Genomic DNA, 25,094 nt, shown 5'->3' with positions numbered 1-25,094 from the left:
AGGGACGGGACCCTTAATGATCCTCACACTGAGAATATTACAGCACCAAATACAATTGTCCTATGCAATCTCTGCACATCTCAACCAAAAACGTCACCAACACTAAATACAACTGACGGACAATAATAATATACGGACAACCTGCTGCTATTTCTCCAACAGACTGGTAGCAGTAACTTGCAGGGAGGGGTCTTGGACTAGAGAAAGCATATTAAGGAGGGGGGGGGGATACAAACTTGCAAGTGTACAACAGTGACACATGTAACAATGACAGATATTCTCTCATGGTTAGGATTATTTAAGGTGTATTTTAGGATGGTGCTAGTAGGTAGTGGTAGGATTTTGAAGGGACATTTTAACTCCTTTCTACCAATCCTTCTTTTCACGCAGACCTAGAAAAATAACTGCATCCATCTTCTTTTGTGGGAGATTGCAGGATTGGGAAGTGGTTTCAAACGGGAGAACTAGTGAAAATAAAAGAGCAGCGCAGTTGGTGAATGACCCTGCGCGTGTCGTCTCCTGCGTGGGGTTATTGTTGTAAGCTCAGCTTTAACTGTTCATCAATGTTCTGATGTCGGAGAACAAGTTTCAATTTAGTGTTTATTATAGATTAAGTATACAACTATGAAATTGCGGAATACACACCTTTGTATGTTTAGTTTAAAGGAAGCGGATAGTGTAAATATAAACCTTTAATTACTTAAAAAAACCTAAACAAAACAGTATCATTGTATATATTTAAAAGAAAAGTGCATTCACACATTGACAGATATGAATACCAGCATTTCCCCCCGACTTCTGCTCTGTGTGTACCTGGGTCCTACACAGCCTAGCAATCCTAGAAACCAATGACCTCGCTGAGGCACGAGGCACTGGGTTTCTAGTGAATGGATTGCCTGCTTTATCCAGCATATTGGTTCAGTTCACAAAATGGCTGTGATCCACATTGTGTCATAACAAAAAGCTTGCCTTGATAGTTTTCACCGGCTAGGATGAGAGCTGGCAGATACAAAGTAAGATTAAGGTGTACCGCTATCCACACACAGCGGAAGCAGCCATTTTGTATGTTGAACCTAGATTCATGAAAACGCAGACAATCAATACACTAAAAATTGTTGTTTCCACTCACACAATGGCTGCACTGAAACGTGGGCAGCTATGTCTAATATGGAACTGCTTGATTCTGATCCAACGCAAATCTCACACAACATAAAACAGACATTGGGGATAAACACTGCTGGCTTCTGGTGATACTGGTGGACAAACATAATTCTACACAATTCCATATACCGTCTATAACTCTTACTTAATAACATGGCAGAGTTATGCTGCCGCCGATAAAAAACAATCACACATTTATATCATCAGCACATTCAGAGCGAGTCTGTTGGTGGCTGTTTAATGTTAGTTATTAAGTTGCAGTGGGTTAACCCAGCGAAGGTACCTTACAAAACTATCAAAGACTTTCTGATAACCCCTAAAAAAAAATAAAAAATCAAATCACATTACTCGCTCGAAAAAAAAAAAGTACAAAGCAAAAAACAAAAAAAGACCCAAAATTTTATTTTTTTTCATGCTCACAATAAAACAAATTGCTTCAACCTATTCTCTCCAATTACATAGAGCTATAATGCATTTTTATTAATAAAAATCAAAGTACCATTAGTAAAACAAGATTATGTCACACGTACAAAGTACCTTTAGAATGACGTTGGTCGGTTATGGTGCAGCTGGGATAAGTGATAAGTGTTATGATGTCTCAGTTGCCACAACATCTAAAACACACTTCAACACAAACATACAACATGGCTGCCCCCACGCACAGAGAACTACTTCCGACAACAGGTGGACTGTACAGACAGGATATTTGTAGATGAAGGGCTGAAACATTTGTGTTTTTAAAGGGAAGTATCAGTTTTGTTTTACGGAGTACAGTATAGTGACCAGTATTTCAATCATTATTTAAAGGACCAGTAGACCTAAAATACAAAGTGGCTAATTTAAAGGAGCTACGAATAACATTCACAAACATACGGATGTTTTAGGGGCTTATCAGAATGGAGGAAAGCACATCTCTTATGCTTCCTGCAAGGAGCCCCCCACGGATCAAATTTCTGCACTTAGTGACCAAACAAGGGCACATTAGAACTGGGATCTTAGGCTTAGCAGGCTATTATAAATTTACTTTACAAACTGAGGTGTGAAGGCAGAAAATTAGTGTATCACAACACTTTATTTCTACAAATCTCTGCAATAACACACAAGGTTCACTGGAAAAATGTCTAGTCTACATCTATGGCTCGTGAAGAAAAAGTGATACTTCCCTTGTAAGTAATTCTCAATACAGAGTCTATTTGTATATCGGTCCGAAACCCTCCGTAGTTCCAACAAACTAACAAGAAAAAGTTCTGTTGCGCATCCAGATCAGTGCTGTGATTTTGAGTCAGGGGTATTAATCTTCGTTCAAAATCCAGTGCAAAGCTGAGGTAATATTGTCACAGCGGGGGAGGTGTCACGTATATACCAACACACAGCTAAATAAATATGGAAACATTTGTCTGCGATCAGGAAACATTTACAGCTAATACTGCGTAGACTAAGGCTTTGTATATTTGCATATCTGCTGCGTAGGCAAATATTAAAACTTGTAACTGAACAGACTGCCCCCCCTAACCAGATCTACACTTGGGCAATCAACGGTGGTCCGGAGGTCTGCTGGCGTAAGGAGAAAGTTATTAATCAACTATTGACCTGTACGCTGGCACCAATGCCGGTATATTACTGAATAATCTTCAACGCTTAAAACACACATGCAAACTGGTACTGGTCTATCTACGGAACACTCAGTCCTTCTACTGTAACACTGTCTCACACAATAACTAGAGTAAAACCTTGTGCCGGGTGATCTGAAAGCTCCAGAATACGGGTACATTGGAGGTGTATTTGTGATTGTCTGGTTGCCCAGTAGGTTTGTGGTAGTGTGTGGTCTTCAGTTGCAACGGGCAAAGACTTGCGCCCTCCAAAAACAATATACGGAAATAACAGACACATAGGTGTTTTGTGCTTTTACAGAAATTGGTTTTGCTATTACAGAACGTCTAGTCCCTAGTTTTCCCATGAAAAACTAGTGTAGCAGCCTTGAATTTCAATGCAAGTTAAAAGTAAGAAACAAAATTAGTTATTCGAATTTTGCAGTTTTCCTATGACAGGTGTACCATCACAGCTTCAATTTTTCGAGATTGTTATTCTAATGCCATTTTAGATATAATTATAGTTTTGGAAGACACCAATTTTTAAAACTGCTTTTATGAAAATTTTACCTAAGAAAACATTTCTGGGAACAAACATAAAAAAATAAAAGTGTTCAATGTCGCAAAATGCATAAAACAACGAAACTTTTCATGGAAAAACAATACTGCAATGATGGTTAAAGCACAGAAACCTGTGGAGGTGCGAGCGGCAGGCAATGGCAGCCATCGAGGGAACGCACTCTATGCGACAGCAAACGCATAACACATGAAAAATTAAAATGGTGGAAGGTTAAAGAAAAGCAGCTTTTACAAAAACACTAAAAGAATATTAAAGTGACCATTGCACTTTCGTGTTTCGTTGTTTTTGTTCTTGTAGACAAACTTGGTGCCGTCGTCCGGATGTTACAGCACCGATGTAAGACTTGAGCGTTTGCATACAATGTTTTACTCCAGGCCTGCAAGGGAGAAATATTCTGATATCACCGACATGGGGAAAGAGTGCTTCATACCAAATATGTCCGTTCTCACCCTACCGTCATTTGTACAGATGCAGTGTTCCTGCCTTGTAACCCTAATAATTTTCTGTATTTATACTGAAAGTGGGGTCTTGTCGCTGTAAGCTAGTCATAACCCATTACACTCTTTTATAAGCCAATCATGTTTCGCTTGTGGTTAAATTGCAAAACAATTACTACAACCTACACATTGTATCCAATCAGAAATTAATTTGGTTGCATCTAAAAAATAGATAAAAATAAAATAAAATTACCCCATACACCTAGATATTTTCCTGTTCATCTCGAATAGAACAAAATATGTGCCCCACAGTCAAAGAGGATATAAGAACAGCATATATACAACAATTTAATTGCATTTAGATATTTTAAGCTTATCCAATCTTCATTCTACACAAATGAATTGATTGCATGTCTTCCACACATCAAAATCAAACTGTATTACGAAATTGTAATGTGTGTAACTTTAGTAATTTCTCTAGGACATGGGCTTTTTGCATTAATAATGTATTTGTCTGTAGTGACTTCAGATTTCTTGCAGACTCGATACACTCTACCTCTGTCTGTACAAATTCAGGGCATTCGCAAATACTGTCTATAATAATCCCACTAACATTTGTGTTATACCATCATATGCACGTGTAGACTAAAATCCCCTAACAGATCATAACACTATGCTTAAGAGAGGGAGACGCAGGACAACACACTAAATACTGTACGACCAAAACAAAGAAAAGTTTTGAAATAAAGGCTACAAAGCGATGGCAATACTTGCTGCTCACTAAATGTCCAGAAGAGGTCACCCTAACATAACCTGCTGCATTCTTTCCATGCATGCACACACATTGCTAGACAATACTTACATAGACAGGCCAGTCAGATTACCAGTGGGGAGGTACGTAGCTGTACGCTGGGGTTCCTTGAGCTCTGTATGTTGGCACAGAGACTGGATGTGCTCCGATGGCAGTGTGCTGTGGTGTTGACAGCAGTGTACCTGACAGGACACAGGACAATGTTACATTATCATAACGAGTTGACTGGACCAGTGGAAAGGTTTATAAATACCTAAACGCTGAAAAAATGTGATCTCTGCATTGCTCTTACACAGTCCCCTTATGTTCACCTTCCAGAAGTGTTTAGGACAATATAAAAGATATTGAGCCAAATTCACAAGTGTATCCCTATAATAAACCAAGGCAGCAAACTTCACTGACAATATACTTACAGTATCTAGAACACTGCTGCCCTCTAGTGGGGATCAATGTTAGTGCTTGTTTTGGAAACACAGATCAGACATTAAATAAAGGATTTGGAAACACAATATTGTACATCTCCCACCGTCAGAGGTCTTTGGTTTCTACAAGGTCTGTAACCTACCTGCAGACATAGCCATGGTGGTCCCGGCGACCATTCCCATTGCGACGCTGTTAGATCGCGGTGCAGCTACGGGAGCTGGGTAAATAGCAGAAGGAATGCTGTTTGGTTGGACCACAGTGGTGTGGTGGATAACGTGTGGCTGTGCCGCATAGACGGGCTGCGTGTAGTAAGCGCCCTGGGGAGCAAACACGAGAGGTCGGTTAGAGAGAGATATCTGGGTGGAGGACAAATGGTTATACAATCGTCTCTTTCTCTAACAAAGCATAACATGATTGTGCTCCAATAGCTAAACCAAGCAGTGATATCAGAGATTCAATTCAGAGCGAAGTGTCGATAAACATCTCCTCGATGTTTTGATGAGATTGGAGAAATGAGTGGAGATTTCAGCCTGAACATCGAGGCGATGTGTCTCCGCAGACTGTTCTCCAGAGACACATCGCGTTGAATTGAATCTTGTCCATGATGGCTGAGAAACGGGATCATTGGTCAGTTTGGCTCCTCGCGAACGGCCAGGTTTGAGGAGAACCAGTCATTTGACAAATCAGTGTTTGGATTACATCCAGCATCACGGTCCCTATTAATGTGGTTGAAAGATGACAGGCAGTGGTCACATTCTTAATGCTTTTACCAACATGCCCGATAATGATCTTGATTAAGTTAGGATCATTACTGAGCATCAAGTCATTTGGTTGCCACATTGGGCGGATTCTCCAATATTGACTATAATACCACAGGGTGTGTAGCCAACATTACTCCAGTCAATGTGAGAGCTTTCTAGTGTGCAGCCAGCAAGCCCTCTCCACAGGACGCTGATAAGACCACTTAGCCCGTCCAGTTATTTTATCCCCATCATCAGACCCTATCATCTCAGATTTAGGATAGCCCTGTGTCTGTCCCACGCATGTTTAAATTCCCCCACGTATCAACCGCTAACGCCTCTGTCTGGAGGCTATTCCACCTATCCACTACCCTTTAGGTAAAGTAACTTCTGCAGATTTGCCCTAAACTTGCTACTCTCCAGTTTTGGCGCATTTCGTCTTGATCTAATATTTCTCTTTTTCTGTAGAGTGATCCCCCCACGTGCTGCTCTCCTCCAAGCTCTACATATTAAGGTGCTTTAGTCTTTCCTGGGAGTACAGCAATAGTGATATTTGAAGGCAATTAGCGGGACATCCAACGTACATAGAGAGGGGAAAGGTGGTATTATACAAGCAGAGATATACAGCCAGACGACTATTATTACTGATCAGAATAGATCGGGCAGGATGAAATGGAAATACTGTCAATGATGACACATATTGGGTGCATGCATTGAATTAACTGACTGGAGTACACAGTGGCCATGTTTGGGTCGGTCACTTATGACAATGTATGTAATGATAATGTAGTTGTTCTCCTATTGATTGCACAGCTCTACAGCAGCTTGTCCTGAATCCTATCAGACAGAAAGGCCAATTGTATCTACAGGGAACACTGTATCTGATCAGCTGATACGCTTACCTGGGCGTATAGGTTTTGCTGTGGGTAGGCACTTCTGATGGGGTACATCGCTGTTTGGTATGGGTTTGGGGACGGAGAGTACGGCGGTGGAGCACTGTTACTCTGCGTAGGGGGGACTTTGTATGGAGTCCCAGCAGTGTACCCTAAAAACAAAGAAAAACACAGGGAGCTATTAAATAATTAAGTGGACAACATTAGCACAAGAACTGATCATATAAACATTTCTATAGGTTCGTCCTCTTCTCCCCCCTTACAGTACATCAGAAAAGGAAGTAAGGAATCTCCAGAGACTTCATTTAAAGTGAACATGTTAACCCAGGGGTGGGCAAACCTGTCCTCAAGGGCCATATCCAGTTCATGTTTTTAGGATTTCTGTCTGTAGAAACAGGTGGGATAATTACTGACCCAGCCAAATAGATTAACTCAGCTGTACATGATTAAAGAAATCCTAAAAACATGAACTGGATATGGCCCTTGAGGACAGGTTTGCCCACCCCTGTGTTAACCGGTTCAACATTTAATTAGCTAGCAAACCCCTTAGTCCATGACAGAACATTTAGTATGAGAGAGGAAGCTTGCCCCAGGAGAGACCATTTAATATAGGGATGGCTCTATGCTCTCTCCGGATCATCGTACTCCATACAACAGGAGAACAGCCAATGATGGAGAAAGCCAGCCCTGGGTGAGACCATTTAATATAGGGATGCCTCTATGCTCTCTCCGGGCCATCGTACTCCATACAACAAGAGAACAGCCAGTGAGGGAGGAATCCAGCCCCGGGAGAGACCATTTAATATAGGGATGGCTCTGTGCTCTCTCTGGGCCATTGTAATTCATACTACAGGAGAACAGCCAATGATGGAGAAAGCCGGCCCTGGGTGAGACCATTTAATATAGGGATGCCTCTATGCTCTCTCCGGGTCATACTTCATACAACAGGAAAACAGCCAGTCAGATAGGAAGCCGAACCCGGGAGAGACCATTTAATATAGGGATGGCTCTATGCTCTCTCCGGATCATCGTACTCCATACAACAGGAGAACAGCCAATGATGGAGAAAGCCGGCCCTGGGTGAGACCATTTAATATAGGGATGCCTCTATGCTCTCTCCGGGCCATCGTACTCCATACAACAAGAGAACAGCCAGTGAGGGAGGAATCCAGCCCCGGGAGAGACCATTTAATATAGGGATGGCTCTGTGCTCTCTCTGGGCCATTGTAATTCATACTACAGGAGAACAGCCAATGATGGAGAAAGCCGGCCCTGGGTGAGACCATTTAATATAGGGATGCCTCTATGCTCTCTCCGGGCCATCGTACTCCATACAACAAGAGAACAGCCAATGAGGGAGGAAGCCGGCCCTGGGAGAGACCATTTAATATAGGGATGCCTCTATGCTCTCTCCGGGTCATACTTCATACAACAGGAAAACAGCCAGTCAGATAGGAAGCCGAACCCGGGAGAGACCATGTAATATAGGGAAGGCTCTATGCTCTCTCCGGGTCAGCGCACTCAATACAACAAGAGAACAGCCAGTGAGAGAGGAAGCCGAACCCGGGAGATATGTTTTAAAAAAAAAAAATAACAATAATAAAAAAGATATCTCATCCCTAAATGTTAACTCCTCATATAAAAGACAAAACATACATGATGTATTCAAATCATATTCTATAAACAAGATCCAACTTTCACCAAAGTAACACATTGCAACTAGTAATTATTAAAGTTAATTAACAGTGAAAAAAATTAATTATGCAAATTATGCACAGGTTAGGCCAGTCAAAGAACCTCTCCCCTCCCTCCTTTCCTCCAACGGATCAAATAAGAATTACAAGGGTAAATACAGATTATTCCAGACTCATCAAATCCTCCGAACTAGTTTGATATCTAGATATATAACATCTAGACCATACAAGGTGGTCCAGAAGTGTGGAAACACCCTTTTAAAATGGAAATGAGTAAAGAAATATAAAATATGATCTGGGTGAAGTCGGCCATCTTGAATGCAACTCTAATTGTAAATGAGAAAGTAGTCATGTGATATCAAACAGATGCCGAATTTCATAAGAAAAACAATGGAGTTCTTTGTTAGCTAAAACTTAAGAATGAATAAAATTACGTTCTGAGTTTTCTTTTGCAGTCAGTGGCATTAATGACAATGGCACAAACACAAACAGAACGTGTTGAGATTGCCTTGGTATCTGCAGAACGAAGCACACGTGTTATAGCAAATGATTTCAACCAACTTCACCCAAATAATCCATCTGACACTTATGTGTAGACAAAATTCTCAAAATGGCCGTACGACTAACCCCACATTCAAGAGACAGGTTTTGAGCGTTACATTGTTGGCTCTTTGAAAATGATGCCAGCACAGCAATTATTATTGCTTCATCTGTAGCAGTTTCTGCTTGCCCACTATTTGGTTTATCTGCAACTGATCCGGTTTGTTAAAATTTAGCAAGGAGTTTGCCAACTGCACTGTGACCAATGTGTGGCCTATTTAGGCGACGTTGGTTGAAATAATTTGCTATAGCACGTGTGCTTCGTTCTCCAGATATCAAGACAATCTCAACATGTTCAAGATATACTAGTAGGTTAATTGGCTGCTATAAAATTGACCCTAGTCTGTGTGTGTTACGGAATTTAGGCTGTAAGCTCCAATGGGGCAGGGACTGATGTGAGTTCTCTGTACAGCGCTGCAGAATTAGTGGCGCTATATAAATTGCTGATGAGACGCTAAAAACTGGATTAATATTTCCTTCCTCATTTCCGTTTTAAAAGGGTGTTTCCACACTTATGGACCCTCCTGTATTTTATGATATTGCACTTTTGTCTTCCTGCAGATATACATATATATCGCATGCTGGCCCGGGAGAGAGCATATAATTATAGGGCAGGCTCTATGCTGTCTCCGGGCCAGCTTCCTGCATACAGCAAGAGAACATCCAGTTATAGAGGAAGCTGGCGCGGGAGAGAGCATATAATTATAGGGCAGGCTCTATGCTGTCTCCGGGCCAGCTTCCTGCATACAGCAAGAGAACATCCAGTTATAGAGGAAGCTGGCGCGGGAGAGAGCATATAATTATAGGGCAGGCTCTATGCTGTCTCCGGGCCAGCTTCCTGCATACAGCAAGAGAACATCCAGTTATAGAGGAAGCTGGCGCGGGAGAGAGCATATAATTATAGGGCAGGCTCTATGCTGTCTCCGGGCCAGCTTCCTGCATACAGCAAGAGAACAGCCAGTTATAGAGGAAGCTGGCGCGGGAGAGAACATATAATTATAGGGCAGGCTCTATGCTCTCTCCGGGCCAGCTTCCTGCATACAGCAAGAGAACAGCCAGTTATAGAGGAAGCTGGCGCGGGAGAGAACATATAATTATAGGGCAGGCTCTATGCTCTCTCCGGGCCAGCTTCCTGCATAATACAGCAAGAGAACAGCCAGTTATAGAGGAAGCTGGCGCGGGAGAGAACATATAATTATAGGGCAGGCTCTATGCTCTCTCCGGGTCAGCTTCCTGCATACATACTTCCAGGATACAATGAGACACTTTAATAGCACAGTCCTGTCAGCACTGCATCGGTCACATACACAGTGGAGGAAAGCATTTTGTGGACTGACCAATATTCATAAGAATGCAGAATATCAATACAGTAAGTAGGAAGATAGAGCCTCAGTGATGTATATAATTTACTTACATTGCATTCAAAAAAATAAATAAAAAAAAAGGAGATGAGAGGGGGTCTCCTATCCTTCACCTTCCTCTACATTTTCTGCCTTTAGGTGTTTCAACTCCAGTATTTAAATTAGAACTTCTGGTTCAGTTTTGAATAAATAATGTATAATCATTGATATGAGAAAGTAACGGAAGCAAAAAAATAAAACATGTATCTAGTGAAAGTTGCAGGAGAACATGTACAAGCTAATAACTAAAAGTCAGGTGAAGGTGGAAACCCCTTTACGACCACAGAGTAGGGGTACGGTGGTGGGGTTTAGAGATGGACTATATATTTAAGTACATTACCTTAATTTCAACAGAACGGAGATTAATATAAATGCACAAAAAATTTAACTATAGCATTGTCGCTTATTGGCTGCTGGTGAACAAGTTTTACAAAAATAAGATATTGACTAGGCCACCCTACATAGCAAAGGGAATCATTTTATTTTAGGATTATGACCAACAGGTTAAGAACCCATCAACATTTCTCAGACTCCAACTGCTAGCGTCACCCTGTTATAAAACAGACCGAAAACATTTCGGCAACACAGAGATATCAGACTGTATTGAGAACGGACTGGGTAAAAACGAGAGGTCCGTGTTTTGGGGACTGTAGTTAATGCACGTTGTGAATTATAGTAATGATTACAAGCCGCTTTATGTCCAAATCAAGACCGTCCCGAGAACACGTAGAGCGCGGACTGAATAAGACTTATGAACATAACGGCTGGTTACAGGGGGGTTTCCCGACGCCGCCGCAGATGTAAAAATAACTTGGGCAGGCCGCTGACAAACCTCGAATGCTCTGCAGCCACTTTAGACCACTGTGCTCAGTCAGCAAATTACTCCGCAATTTACATGGAAAATAAAAAAAAAAGAAGAGAAAATAAGTTATTTACTGAATGCGGCAGAAGATGCTTGATAGGTCCTGTTCTCAGTCGCAGAATCCACAGGGAGGTGGAAAGTGCCCTCGTTGGCACAGGATGAAGACGTTTGAGGCCACCCTTGTTTCATCAGCAGCGTTGCTTAAAAACAAAATAGAAAAGAGGGTTACACATCGGGCACACGGAGCGCTGAAGATGTAACTCCTCAAAGAGCAGCCAGGGAGACGGACCACCTGCTACAGGATAGTCTCAAAAAATGCTCTTCATTAAAAAAAAAAAAATTGTAAAAAGTAATAAAAAATTTTTTTAACAGCAAGAAATTTGAAAAATATACATTTACTATATGGTGTCAAAGTCACATCATCTAATTAATCTAATTTCCTATATGCAAATCTTTAGAATAACTTCATTGGGAAACACCATCTGCAACGTGCATGTTTTTTTTAAAAAAAAAAAAAAACACAACAAAAAATAAACCGTTTTCACGACCCTGAAGACGACACTTCAACAAACCATTATTTCACACGACAGTTTTTTTCCTTTTTGTTTTACTGCAAACTTTTATTACTCCAGTTTTCATTTATTTGGACGTTAAAGTCTTATAAAAATGTTATGTATTGCTAAGATGCTCTCTGACCTGACTTCCTGGAAACGCCTCATTATCTCCTGGCTGGGCAGGCTCATAGCAATCAAAATGTCTATTATACCTAAATGGCTATACCTCTTTCATACATTGCCAGTTGCAGTTCCTGCTTCCTTCCTTTCTAACGTTCAAAAATCCCTCATTCGTTTCATTTGGAATCATAGACCCCCACGGATCAGCCAGCATTCTCAAAAGGCCAATCTCTTCTGGCGGCAGAGGCCTTCCTGATATTAGGCTATATTACCTGGCCTCCCACTTTTCGCACATTGTTACCTCATATGCCCCCTCAGGCTCCACCTCCTGGCTCAATATAGAATCGGCTTATACTACCCTGCCCGTCTCTCCCCTACACATCGCCCTCCTGCATCCAAAATGCTCCCTATTCTCAAGTTTGACATCAAGCTCTGGGATTCTCACTCCCTTAAACTGAAGCTTACCACACCACTATCCCCTTTAACCCCCATTTGGCACAATCCTGTATTGCCTCCTGGACTCTCCGCCGCGAGAGCTAGTCTTTGGACTCAAGCTGGCCTTAAATTTCCGATAGATTTCTCCAAAGTAGGCCACTGGCTCCCGCTGGCAGAACTTCAACGCCGCTCCCTATCCGGCATACTTAGTCCGTTTGAGTTTTTCCAAATTAGTCATTTCCTACGGTCCCTTCCACCTACCTATGTTTTGCGAGACCTAAAACCCTTTGAAGATCTTTGTAAAAATCACCCTGAGCAGAGAGGTATGATATCCCAACTTTATGGTATATTTATCGCTGCTGTCTTTCCTACTCCGAGGGCCCATGAGGCTGATTGGGAAAGGGATCTTGGCAGCCGTCCGGATGACGAGGCTTGGGATGACATGAGACTGGGGATAGCCAAAAGCTCCATATCCACCAAACTTAAAGAAACCTCCTACAAAATCTATTATCGTTGGTATTACACTCCTGCACAACTTCATTGCATGTTTCCCTCCTCTTCACCTTACTGTTGGAGGGGCTGTGGTCACATGGGAACTATGCTCCATATATGGTGGACCTGCCCAATTATCTCCTCCTTCTGGGATGCGGTTTGTGGCCTTCTAAACTCTCTATTTGAGGCTCCCGTTGTGAAGGACCCTTGGGTGTTCCTACTATGTTGTCCTCCTCCAGAGCTCGACAAATTTTCCCAAAAATTAGCTACACATATACTAACAGCAGCTAAATCCCTTATCGCACTAAACTGGGGAAAAACTCCCCCCCCCCCCATCCCCCTTCTCTAACAGCACTTAAAAAGCAAATCAAAGCCATGGGACAGATTACCTATTACCTCCATGATAGAGGCCATTTTTTCAACCAGGTTTGGGCTCCGTGGCAATTTGTAGAACACTCGCTCCCCTCTAACCCTTAGTCCTGTGATGAGGGCCCATGTGTGGTGAACACGGTTCCCTTATACGCTTTGCTCTTTTACCGTCTTGAGCCATCTACTTACTCTCCACCTCCTGAGCTCTTTCATATCCCTGCTTTGTGGTCTTCCCGCCCACTAACTCCCCTCCGTCTACCCCATCCCCGTATCTCTCACTTTCACTACAGTTATATATTATTTGATACCGCATATAAAATTGTAAAAATGGTTGCTTTTCATTATAAGCTATGTACAGCATGTCGATTTTATTGTTTTGACTCTGTTTCTATATGTCTGTACAACAATAATACAGTGTAATTCCCTGTGTTTGCTTATTTGACCAACCAAAATAAATATTTTTTTTAAAAAAATGTTATATAACGCTTTTCTAAGAAAAAGTTGGTAAACTTAAATTTTCCTCTCCTGTTTTTGCCTTCTTTTCTCCAACCAGCATTTAAAATATAAATTAGACTATGGCCCCCTGTGTACTAGTTGTCTGACTTCATGCCCCACACCCACTGTGACTAAGGTTATCTGGTTTACAAGCAGCGAGATATACACAGAATTACCTCCCTCACTAGATATTTGTACATTTTATTACAACACTGGCTGCCTGGATGCGCCCTTGATTGTTGTGAGATAGCACCTTGGCACCATATATCCGTTTAGATATAGAGCACACAGCGTTTGAAACGTGGATCGTTTTTCATGTTTGTAATTCAACTAAAAAAAAAAAAGTATAATATATATATATATATATATATATATATATATATATATATATATATATATATATATATATATACATTAACCCAACAAAGCCTATGTGGATGTCCGCAGTAATCACACTTAGGGGTCTATATATCAGTAGTAGCTAGTGGGCCACAGTGAGATTAATTTTGCATCACTGAATACCGCTGGAGCAAGGGCTCATTGCAGACCCCATCCTAGAACTAAAAGCTCAACACTGACGGTGAATGGAGGACCTGACCTGGCGCTGGATGCAGCGGCACTTCTCCAGTGGCGATGGAGTCTGTAGGTCTCCATTATAAAGGTAAGCTGACGCCATCTAAGGATGGCGTTCGTTTTTTTTAAGGCTGGCGGTGAAAATCAAAACTGGTTCACACGGCAGGAACCAGCGTTAGACAGGTTAACCCCTAGATAAATAAAAATTAAAAAAAAAAAAGAGAGCCGTGATGGCCATTAGCTCTTTTCTCCATATTTCTGGTTCATCACAGCTTAGTAAATAGACCCCTTAAAACAATTTAACAGAAATGTACATAGAATCTACACCAACAATGCATCCATCTATGAAGATGCCAACCCACCAACATTGGCTATACTGAGAACAATGGCAGCAGAGCATTCATTAGCCAGGCACGTAGTTTGGAGAGTAAAGTGTCTTTTTTTTTTTTTCTTAAAGGGGGATCTTAAAAATGAATGATTAATGATTGTCCTCTCCACAACCCTTTTATCACCTCTCATCTATTCATTATGGGCGGACATTGGTTCTAAAGTCTGATAGCCTAGTGAAGTCTCACATCGCTACTGCTGGCAGCTACCCAGAGGCTTTCACTTCCAAATGACAGGTGAATGTAATTCTTAAATGTAATTCAAGCCCAGATATTGCTGCTTGATCAATGTGACCTCTCTCGCTGTTCTGTAATTTGCTGAGCTGTCACTCTCAAGGTCTACGGATGCTGCAGCGTTTCCAGCGCCGCCTCTAGAAAATCAGGGTTAGGAAACCCGAGGACCTTCAGGTGCTGTCGAACCACAAGTAGCAGCATGTCCTGCCAGCTGGGACTTCTAGTTCCACCAACACAGGAGAGCCACAGTTTGCTTATGGCTGCTGTAAACTAAAGACATCTAATAGAGAAAGAGACAGCAGGCTATGAACCATGACAGCTCTGCACAGATATCGCTGCAACTGGCTCAGAAGAGCCAAATCTTTCTAGATCATTGAATCAAACCGCATTTTTACATTCTAAAATAAACTTGTGCAGACAGTATTGCCAACCACAAAATAAGCACAAATGTTACGTCTGTGGCTACTGAACTATTAACAAGCTCATTTAGAAAAACCGTAGGGTTCATTTATACGTATAATGCCGTTAGCCACCAAGAATAAATGAAGGGACAGTCTCTAAGCCGAGAGATGCCAGTGTGCTGGTGCAATGATCTGCAGCCTGTGCTGTCCGGTAACCTCCACTGCACTAGTTAACCCAGCCACCTTCATCTCACATTTACATCTCCCAACACAACATTCTGACGTAACTTACACTAATTCCTTGCTTCCTATTAAACAATTGTGGAATATAATACAGGTGTGGAATCTGTTAGCCAGAAAGCCATTACCCAGAAAATTCACTGTGAGAAGCACTGCTAAGCAATGAGGATGTAAATGTCATTTACACCGACATAATCGCCAAGTGTCTTTGCCTGCAGTTACTGTGATGAGCACTGGTAAACAATTTAATGAGAAGGGGGATGTGATATACACAGACATGATCACCAAGTGTCTCTGCCAGCGGTTACTGTGAGGAGTGCTGCTAAACAATTTAATGAGGATGTAAAAGTCATATACGCAGACATGACCACCAAATAAGTTAATGAAGTGGGGGATGATAATTCTGGGGGGATTTTTATATGAAATTTAGTATATTTTAGGGATGAAGGAAAACCCCTCACACAGAACCCTAAGCACTGTGGCTAGTGGATCCCATATACATCACTCTCTCAACACTAATGTTTATCTTCCTGGAATGACAGCATTGGAAACACAACACTATTTATATACTCGATAAAAAAGGACATCATCTAAAGCACAAGTTGTTGTATACAGAAAAGTGACGAGTACACTGTTGTATGTATGTACACATGAAGCGCCAACATGTTCCGCAATGCAGTACTGAGTAACATGACAACAATTACACACATGACATTATGTATTAGCATTTGCAAGATGTGAATTAAGATTAATGTAAAGAAACTTGGTCTTTAATTCTGTGGCTTTTTCAAAGGATTCTAGTAAATTGTCTGGGTGTGGAAAGCTGTAATGGGATTAATGTCTGTAAAATTCCTGGGTGCACTAGGGGTGTATTAATAATCCAGAGTCTCCAGTCATTTTCTGCTGATGAGCTCGGTCAGGAATATTAATGGATGGCTGCAATAACCTGCCAGCGCTTTGTGTGCGTCAGTGTAACGATCACTGCGAGCAGACGTGTCCTACAAATAAGCGGCTGGAAGATATCCATGTAAAAAGGTTTTTCGGAAGCCGGCATTCTCATACATTACAGCAGACATGTCCTCTTTAATTGTGAATGTGATTTAGCTGCATAACACAATCAAACCCTATGTACAACCGGCATCTTCTTTATCCCTAATATAGGAAATAGTTCTCCAAGGTGCATTATGGTTTAACAGGCACTTTGTGTAACCCCAGAACAGTTAGTAAATTTAAGTGGGATTTACTATGAATATTTAAGAGAGTTGTCCACTTTTATTTTGCTATATACCCCCCACCAGTACTTTGGTGGCGGTGCCTTTCCGGTGACTGCCGCTGTGTGTTGAATTCAGCAGGGTCCTATTACTTAGTCAGTGGGGACTTCTTCAGGTCAGGCTACAAATTACAGCTGGAAGAGCACAGTGGCCATCCTTTGAAGAGCTGGTTATCACATCTAGCCCTGCATTGGATCATTACACAGTCCCCACTAATTAGTAAGTGCTGGGTCTGCTGAACGCAGACTGAGGTCTCATGGGGAAGAGAGGAGTATATAAGAAATATGTATTATGCCCAGAAAGCCTTAAACTTGCTAAAGATATTCTTAAAGTCACATGGAGAAAATGCATTTCTAGAACATCACACGTTGTATCCTTCATACAAGAGTCAGGCACTGGGATGTCTGTCAGATCTTTGGAGATATATCAGATGCTGCAAGTAACCAAGGATGCCTATTTCTGTATAGCCTGACAGGTGAAATCACAGGGAGACAAAGTATGCTTTTTATTTTCTGCCACTTTAAGATTGAATGCATGACGATCGGGCAGACACGCTTCCTATGGCATTACCCCAGCGCTCCATAGGATATTCCCACCAGGAGAGCTGACGAACCCATCTCACTCCCCATCTCCCAGACCGCACGGCACAGTCTAACATTTACTGCAACATCTAACCTGCTGGGCTGACATTTCCGAGAAACAGTCTAGTATAGTCTCTAATATTCATCACGACAAGTTAGCGTTCGCACCCTCGTTGGCTCAGCAGTAGTTTTGTGCATGAACAAGCGCGGAAATAAGAAAAAGCTTGGGAAACATGTTAAAAGTTTCAACCATAATTGTATCCACATCTAGCCCTTATTATCCTTCCCAGTTACAGTCCCTACTTATTATTTTCTATTATTATTAGACATAGTTATATGGAATATATTAATAGCATAATGGTCAATAATATGTTATTATAATCTATTTTCTTTTACTTATTAAAAGTTCTTAAAGGGTAACTGCACTCAATTGATGTTACCTAATTACCATAATTATGCCTTAATGGAATAACTCCTGATGCTTGAAATAGGGCTAATATGTTGTGAATAACTAACCATGTAACCATGGAAACAAAATGTGGATTTCACCAATTGTTTCCAAGTTTGCAGATGTCGCAAAGCAAGGTTAGCGATTCATAACCTTTCTGATTTTCTGACTAATGGCAGCAACAGTGTGTTTCAGAGTTCTCAACAGGGGATTTAAGGCCAAAATCTTATTTCAAGTACCAGGAGTTATTCCAGTGAGCTAGAGCACCCAGCAAAATTATTTCACTTGGGCAACATAGCTTTTGAGTGAAAATACCTTTTAATAAGCAAATGTAACAAGTGGATACTGTCAACACTAGCCAGATGTTAGGGGTAACTGCACTGGTGAGTAGCTGTTGCTGTTTTTAAGATTATGGGTATACCCATAAGGATACTTTTAGAACTAAAAGGAGCGGACATGCTAGACTGTGTCTAATTGGTGGGAATTGTTCAATAAGACAGGGATTTCCCCTCTTTAGCCAATCAAATGGTTGCTATATGCAGGAAATATAGGTAAGTATAGGCTCTTGTCTGAGTCTTGTCTGTCAGACGAGAAAGCATTGTCCATGTTTCAAACATGATCCAAGAAACACAGGAAGATCTATGGAATAATCTGAAACAACGGGAGCTGAACACTACACAACACATAAACTAAATATCTGAAAATACCAACTACCAAATATTTATCAACTACACCTAACACCCGGTCACACAATCACAGCTCAACAAGCGGGACAAGGTTGTTAAAAGCACTTAAATGTCATCATCCTGAAGTGGTTTCAAGAGCCGTAAAAAATAAAATAAAATCCTGAATGATGCCGTATGACCCATCATGTGTGTACTATTCAGTATTACACACATACAAGCTCCCATAACGTGACGGAATGGAACGTACGTGACACTTATTTAATAAGGCCTAAAAAAGAAAAAAAAAAAAAAAACAGTCCCCCACGAAAATGTTGTGACATGTGGCATATATAAAATTGTGACTTTTACACAAAGCATCTGGTAGGATTGGTATACCACACATCTAAGGTCTTCGCATTGTAGTGTGTGTGAGAGTGGTTTAATAGAAAATGAAGAGCAGAATGCAGAGTGATAGCCGCGTCTTCCCCGCACAACACTAGACCGACCATCGCTGCAGTCTGGACATAAGGTGACAAACAAGAGAATCCAATCACAATACTTGTACAGGAAGTGGAGAAACAATTCAGCGATGATGGAGGGAATTCCTATCGCCTTCAGCTGGACAGACATCAAGAGAGGAAACCAAACAAATCACAAGGATTGTATCCTTTCCTATTTCCTCCGGAGCCAAAGTAACACTAACAGTCCATAACTTGACGATGTTATCTGTCTAATGACCAGATAATTTCCTGTTCTTACATTTACAGTGTTGTAAGTGCTGAACTGCACTTAGTACAGTAATAGCCACTTGTAATGCGTTTGTAAGTTCCCAGCAAACATGAAATTACTGGGCAGTGTGTGTAAGTGTTGTGCAATTATCTCCGGGTATCTCATCGCCATGAGAGCAGTAATAGTGAGGAATGTAATGACTGGCAGGTAAAATTACAAGGGTTAAAATAATACACTAAAAAAATCATTTAAAACTATATAGCGAGTAACTGTGATTGAATTAAACAGTGTCCCTGCTGCGTCCCTGGAAAAGGTAATGTTATTCCTCCATTTTCCACAACGATTTGGCCACTAGGTGCTGTTCATGGTCTCGTACACAGAGGGGGCAGACATTTTGTGGGTTGAACCAATATTCATCAGAGTCCAGTCACATGACCAAGGAGGAGGTTCCTGAATGACCAGCATGATATAAGCACGTCTACCACCATAAGACATGTCAGCACTATTTGCTATTCAGAAACACAGATAAAGACGCTACGTCATCCAATTTCTTCTTTGTGCTTTTTTCACTAGTTAATAAAAGCCTGGAAAAAAACATTAAACATAGGTCAAGCCGTTCCCACCATTGAAATCTAGAATTTTAACTTCACATTTACGCAGCATGACCAAGCTCTCGTCTGTTAATGCTCATTATCAGCATAATAAAGCAGAGTTTGACAAACCCTGGCTTGCGTGATTGTTAAATCAACTTTAAACAAAATAACAGAATCAGAGGGTCCTGCAAGGAATTAGAATTATTCTTCAACTCGGTAATAAAGTCTGAAAGCTCTAAAGGGGCAAAAAAAAAAAAAGTATTTTTGCCCTAGGATAGTATAGGACAGGCTCTAATATATATAATACAGGCAGCACAGTGGCTTAATGGTTAGCGATTCTGCCACACAGCACTGGGGTCATGAGTTTGATTCCTGACCATGGCCTTATCTGTGTGGACTTTGTATGTTCTCCCCGTGTTTGCGTGGGTTTCCTCAGGGTGCTCCGGTTTCCTCCTACACTCCAAAAACATATTTATATGTTAGGGAATTTGGACTGTAAGCTCCAATGGGGCAGGGACTGATGTGAGCGAGTTCTCTGTACAGCGCTGCGGAATTAGTGGTGCTATATAAATAGCTGCTGATAATATAAAGTGGCACCATCAGCCTCATGGAATGGTGTCCAGTCAGATGGTCCGATGAGGTCATTAGATCAGGACAGGGGGTCTTTGTGGGCCGATCTGCTCTGTCATTTGCGGGCAGTTACGTCTAAAACTTCCTAATCAGCTGCCCTCAAATAAGTGTCCTGGAAATACAAAGCTCCCTGGTTTCACAGATAGAAGTTTTACCTCTCTCTATGGTTGATCTCTTGGGATAAGTAAAAAATATAAATATAAAAAAAAAAAAAATCATTAACTTTTCACTTGTTCCTTTTGTTAACTTCATTAAACAATTTGAAGCTTATAACAGGAAAAACATAACTGAACAATGCAATCCCCAATTTACAGAGTTCATTACAATTTCCACGTGGGATTTCGATAACTCTCAGTACCGTTGATGCCATCAGTTTTCTCCACGAAAGGTGCCTATAGCAAGAACAGGGCAAATTACTGCTGCCGAAGGTTCCCACCAAACACCTTCTACAACTTGCCAGGACACCCTCGGTATCGAGAGACAACTTTTTCACAAATATAATATTAAAATATTCAGATGAAGTGGATCCGAGATGAGGACATCTATCTTGGGGCTATTGGCTTTTTGGAGAACAGCGATTCTCTGGTAAAGATTTGCGATTGGTGCTTCCTCGTCCAGAAGGTCCAACAAGCATATCTGTGGGTTCTATGTAGCGGACATTAGGAATGGAAACTCGTAGCACTTGCCATAATGTGGAGAGCGCAGAGCAGAACCGAATTAAGTGCAAAACATCCACATTTAATAAGGAGCATTTGGGAGAGCTCAGTGGTCTGAGAGGTGTGAGGTAAGCTGGGTGTGTGACATACATATAAAATACATTAATAGTGTGAAGCCTAAGGAGGGGGACACAGTCACACCCATGTGAATAATGGCATCTCAATGGGTAGACTAGCAGACACAAGAAGACTTTACACACCCACAACACAGGCTGCATGGATCATGCTCCAAACTTGTTATAGGATTAAATCCCTGCAGGAAATACAATGCAGTTTTCTCCCCGGCCCTATTTCCCGGGGGCTCCACCCGGCTCTTGGGGCCCAACAGAGTCTTCTTATGATAGAATAAATCATTGTTTCTCCTACTAGAACAGACACTATGTGAGCACTACAGCCAGCAGTGTGTGTTAGACCACTGACCACCAGTCTGACCAGTCCTCGCAGGTGTGGGCAATAACCAACAACATGATTCATTATTTATTGCAAAGTATTACAACTGCCCCTACCCGGCTGCTTCTTTATGCCACCCGGCTGGCAACATTTTTTGGGGAGATCACTGCAATGTAACATGTACAGAGAGAATGCAGCGAGAATTCCGGAACTCAAAATTTGTGACATTACATAAGAGAAGATTGGAACTACATTACATAGCAGGAGGACAGCCGCAGATTGCCCCCCGGTCACTAGGAGAAGCTTTGTCTGATATTAGGCCCCCATAATCACCCAGTGGTGGACTTAACATAGAACACTGGTGGACAATAGGATGCAGCTCTGCCTCCTGAACGGTTCTCACACCAGATCCAGGGTATAAACAAACCCCACCGATTGAGCCCCTATTCCACAGCCCGGGATGAATGTCGCCTCTTTATACAGTTCATCAGACACCCACGGGGAAAATTCCAAACTACGTTTCACACACACAGCCCCCGCCGTCCGCCCCGCTGGGCTCAAATCCACACCAGCAGCAAAACAGCGCGTGCAGAACCTGCCCCTCCGTAATTAGAGCACTTCAAAACAAACATGGCTACATAAAATGGCTCTTGTAAATATGGACAAAAGCCGAGAGCCGCCTATAACATTCAACCGCAGCCAGTCAGCCGTACAGACCTTCCTCAGTAGCTTTTATAGGGCAATTAGTACGCAGACATTGTTATTCTGCCGTAATCTACTATCACTGAAACGTTATAAAGTCTTCAAGCAAAACAGAAATGGCCTCTTTTACTGCTGTAACTAAACCGAAATACAATTCATTATGTTTTATTTGCTTAGTAACATTACAGCAACAATGTATAAAGAGAGATGATAACACATGTAATCACGTGTTCAAACAGAAATTACACTTTTGCATTCACCTTATTTATCCTCTGTCTAATTAGAAAGCCGTCTTTTCGGAGGGGGACATGACCTTCTGTGTGAGGCCCAAGCTTTCCTACAAACCTCATAGACTCCGATGGACGATATATAGTTTTTCAAGGAGACGTTTATACAGCGCTAACTAACAGAATGCCTGCTGAATCTGTCTCCTTCCTCTCATGTACATAAAACACAGCTAGCACTGAAATGCACTTTTCAGCAGCAGGTAAAAATGGAAAAGCTGCAGGGTACCCGCCGTTAGCCGCAGGGTCATCGCCGTTAGCCGCAGGGTCCCAGCAATCCCCTGGGGGAATATAGCCAGTAAATAAAGCCCCATTCCCCAGTTATGTCACATCACGGTGTCCACTGGCATTAGTGTATCAAGCTTTTAGTATGGCGGGGCTATGATGTCACCAGCGGAGAGAGCAGGGCGTTTCTACTATCTGAAGTCAGCCAGCATCTCCCAGTTATGTCACATCCCTGGTCCTAGGCCTTATATTGTACCATGTACAGGAGGCGGGGCTATGATGTCACCAGCGGAGAGGGCAGGGCGTTTCTACTATCTGAAATCAGCCAGCATCTCCCAGTTATGTCACATCCCTGGTCCTAGGCCTTATAGTGTACCATGTACAGGAGGCAGAACTATGATGTCAGAGAGGGGGCAGGGCATTGTTGTAGATTGCAGAGACTAACAGCAAGGTGTAGATACTTTGTGGCAGTCTGTGGATTTGTACCTGCTTCTTGTATATAGAATATGTGGAAGAATGACAGCAAATGATCAGTAGCGGGCAGACAAGAGGACTTAAAAACTAGATCTGATGTAAAGTAGGTCAGAAATTTTTGGTGCAGTTACAGGACGTTAATTCAATGTAACAGGCCCAGCTTAAGTGATCAGATCAAGTGCACACAGTGCATAGGCAGCAGTACGACACTCGACACGGTTTGGGGGGAAAATGCGAATAAGCTACAAGATTATATACAATCGTTGCTGCAGTTGAGTAGAAAACCTAAACCTCAACGCAAGACGTCTGCTTCGCTGCATGAATGCTACCCTGTTACTTATTTAACATACTGCCATGTGGAAATGGCTGTCATGAAATATTAAATTTAAAAATGTAAAGTTCCGGCACACTGGAATTATTTGCGGCTTACTGACACGGAGCGACGTTCACAGTGTAAATAGCAATCCCGATTTATGTTGCATTTTTGAATCCCAAGACTAAAGTTGTGTGTTTAGACGGCTGGGGGTACAGACACTCTGTTCTGAAACACGATGGCGCCCGCACCCCACCACTCGTTACCCAGCTCCTTGCCCTCCCTGCAGAGACCGCAGGCATCTAACAACACATCTCACTCCTTACCTCTCCTTCAGACAAACAATAGACATGAAATAAACATAAAGGAAGCAGATGAGGGAAAGAACAGCTTGGCGATGTTTGAAGCCAGCTGAAGAGAGTCCTCCGGGGCTGCGGGAGGCATTCTTACCTGGGGCATAGCCTGGGCTGCTGGCGGCATACATGTTGGGATTATAAGCAGGAGCAGCTGTGGGGTATCCAGCGGGGTAACCTAAGGGGTGAGAGACAACGATCATAAGATTAAAGCATTAGAAATCCTCCCAGGAATGAGACGTTAAGGGGTTAAAACAATCAACACCAAAAATGCTCATTTAGCAGAATATTTAATTGCCTGAAACATGCAACCAAAAATCAGCGATGACAGATAAGAATATTGAATGCCACAGAGCCTGCCCTCCCCTATCTGAGGTCTGTGTGTGATGCTTTATAGCCACTAACAAGAGCCTGATCTTTATCTCAAGTAGTGTTCATTAAATCACTCTTCCCACCTCTTGTGCCTGTGCCCTGGAGAGATTTATTATAGGGTTGGCAGATACACATGCAATAAAAAGCAAAATATAGCATAATATAATACAAAATACATGACAGAAGTAATACATGCAAAAAGTCAAGGCATTAAACCATCCCATATATAGGACTATGTTACAGAAGTACAGAAAGATGATGGAGGGACGATCAGAATAACAGAATATAATAATGGAAGGACAGAATGATGTGTTACACACTGTGTAATACCGTACAGTGGCCTGGGGGCTTATGAAAGGTCACAGAGGGCTCCATATTCCTTTATTTATTAATTTGTGCCCCCTTCTCCCCAAATACCAGTTTTATGTTAAACAAGGACAACGCTGACAGCTGCATATTATGAGAAAAAGTAATTGCCAAAAGAAAAAGCACAAAGCAATAATGTTATAAAATATATACATTTTCCTGTTGACATGAAAACATCATATTAAACATACATTGGAGACCGCGCTCCTTCCTGTTGGTGTACAGTTCCCGTGTAGAGGACATGTGAATGTAATAGGACCATCCTCTGCCTGCATTATAATGCACGGCAGAGAAATGTCACTGCGCTGGAATGACTAAATGGCAGCCCGGGGCCCCGCCAGACACAGATAAGATTTTCATTATACACAAACTGCATTTCTGAGGACTTGCAGGTCACTGAAACGAGCGGCGACTGCGAGATCAATATTACTTTACACAGAATAAAGAGCTGCGAGTCACTTAATATAAAGCTCTTGTGTAGCTCACCCCGTAC

At 41.9% G+C, this 25,094-nt stretch overlaps 1 protein-coding gene across 2 annotated transcripts in view; it reads right to left on the bottom strand.

Moving 5' to 3' along the window:
- Positions 1 to 1,539: 1,539 nt before the first annotated feature.
- Positions 1,540 to 25,094, bottom strand: part of FAM168A (family with sequence similarity 168 member A) — a 41,787-nt gene continuing 18,232 nt past the window's right edge. Inside the window, exons 2-7 of one of the 2 annotated variants that reach the window (XM_075198528.1) lie at positions 23,961 to 24,041; positions 11,265 to 11,390; positions 6,644 to 6,786; positions 5,144 to 5,318; positions 4,630 to 4,760; positions 1,540 to 3,706 (exon numbers count right to left, since the gene is read on the bottom strand). In XM_075198528.1, coding sequence (XP_075054629.1) covers positions 4,648 to 4,760; positions 5,144 to 5,318; positions 6,644 to 6,786; positions 11,265 to 11,390; positions 23,961 to 24,041 — 638 coding nt within the window. In that variant the 3' untranslated portion in view covers positions 1,540 to 3,706; positions 4,630 to 4,647. The remainder of the gene's footprint in view (positions 3,707 to 4,629; positions 4,761 to 5,143; positions 5,319 to 6,643; positions 6,787 to 11,264; positions 11,391 to 23,960; positions 24,042 to 25,094) is intronic. The other variant, XM_075198529.1, reaches the window with a different exon arrangement.

The sequence above is a fragment of the Mixophyes fleayi genome, chromosome 2 (genome assembly GCF_038048845.1).
Source record: "Mixophyes fleayi isolate aMixFle1 chromosome 2, aMixFle1.hap1, whole genome shotgun sequence".
Lineage (NCBI taxonomy): Eukaryota > Metazoa > Chordata > Amphibia > Anura > Limnodynastidae > Mixophyes > Mixophyes fleayi.
Note: the sequence above shows the minus strand (reverse complement) of the source record. Positions and strands in the feature narration are given on the sequence as shown.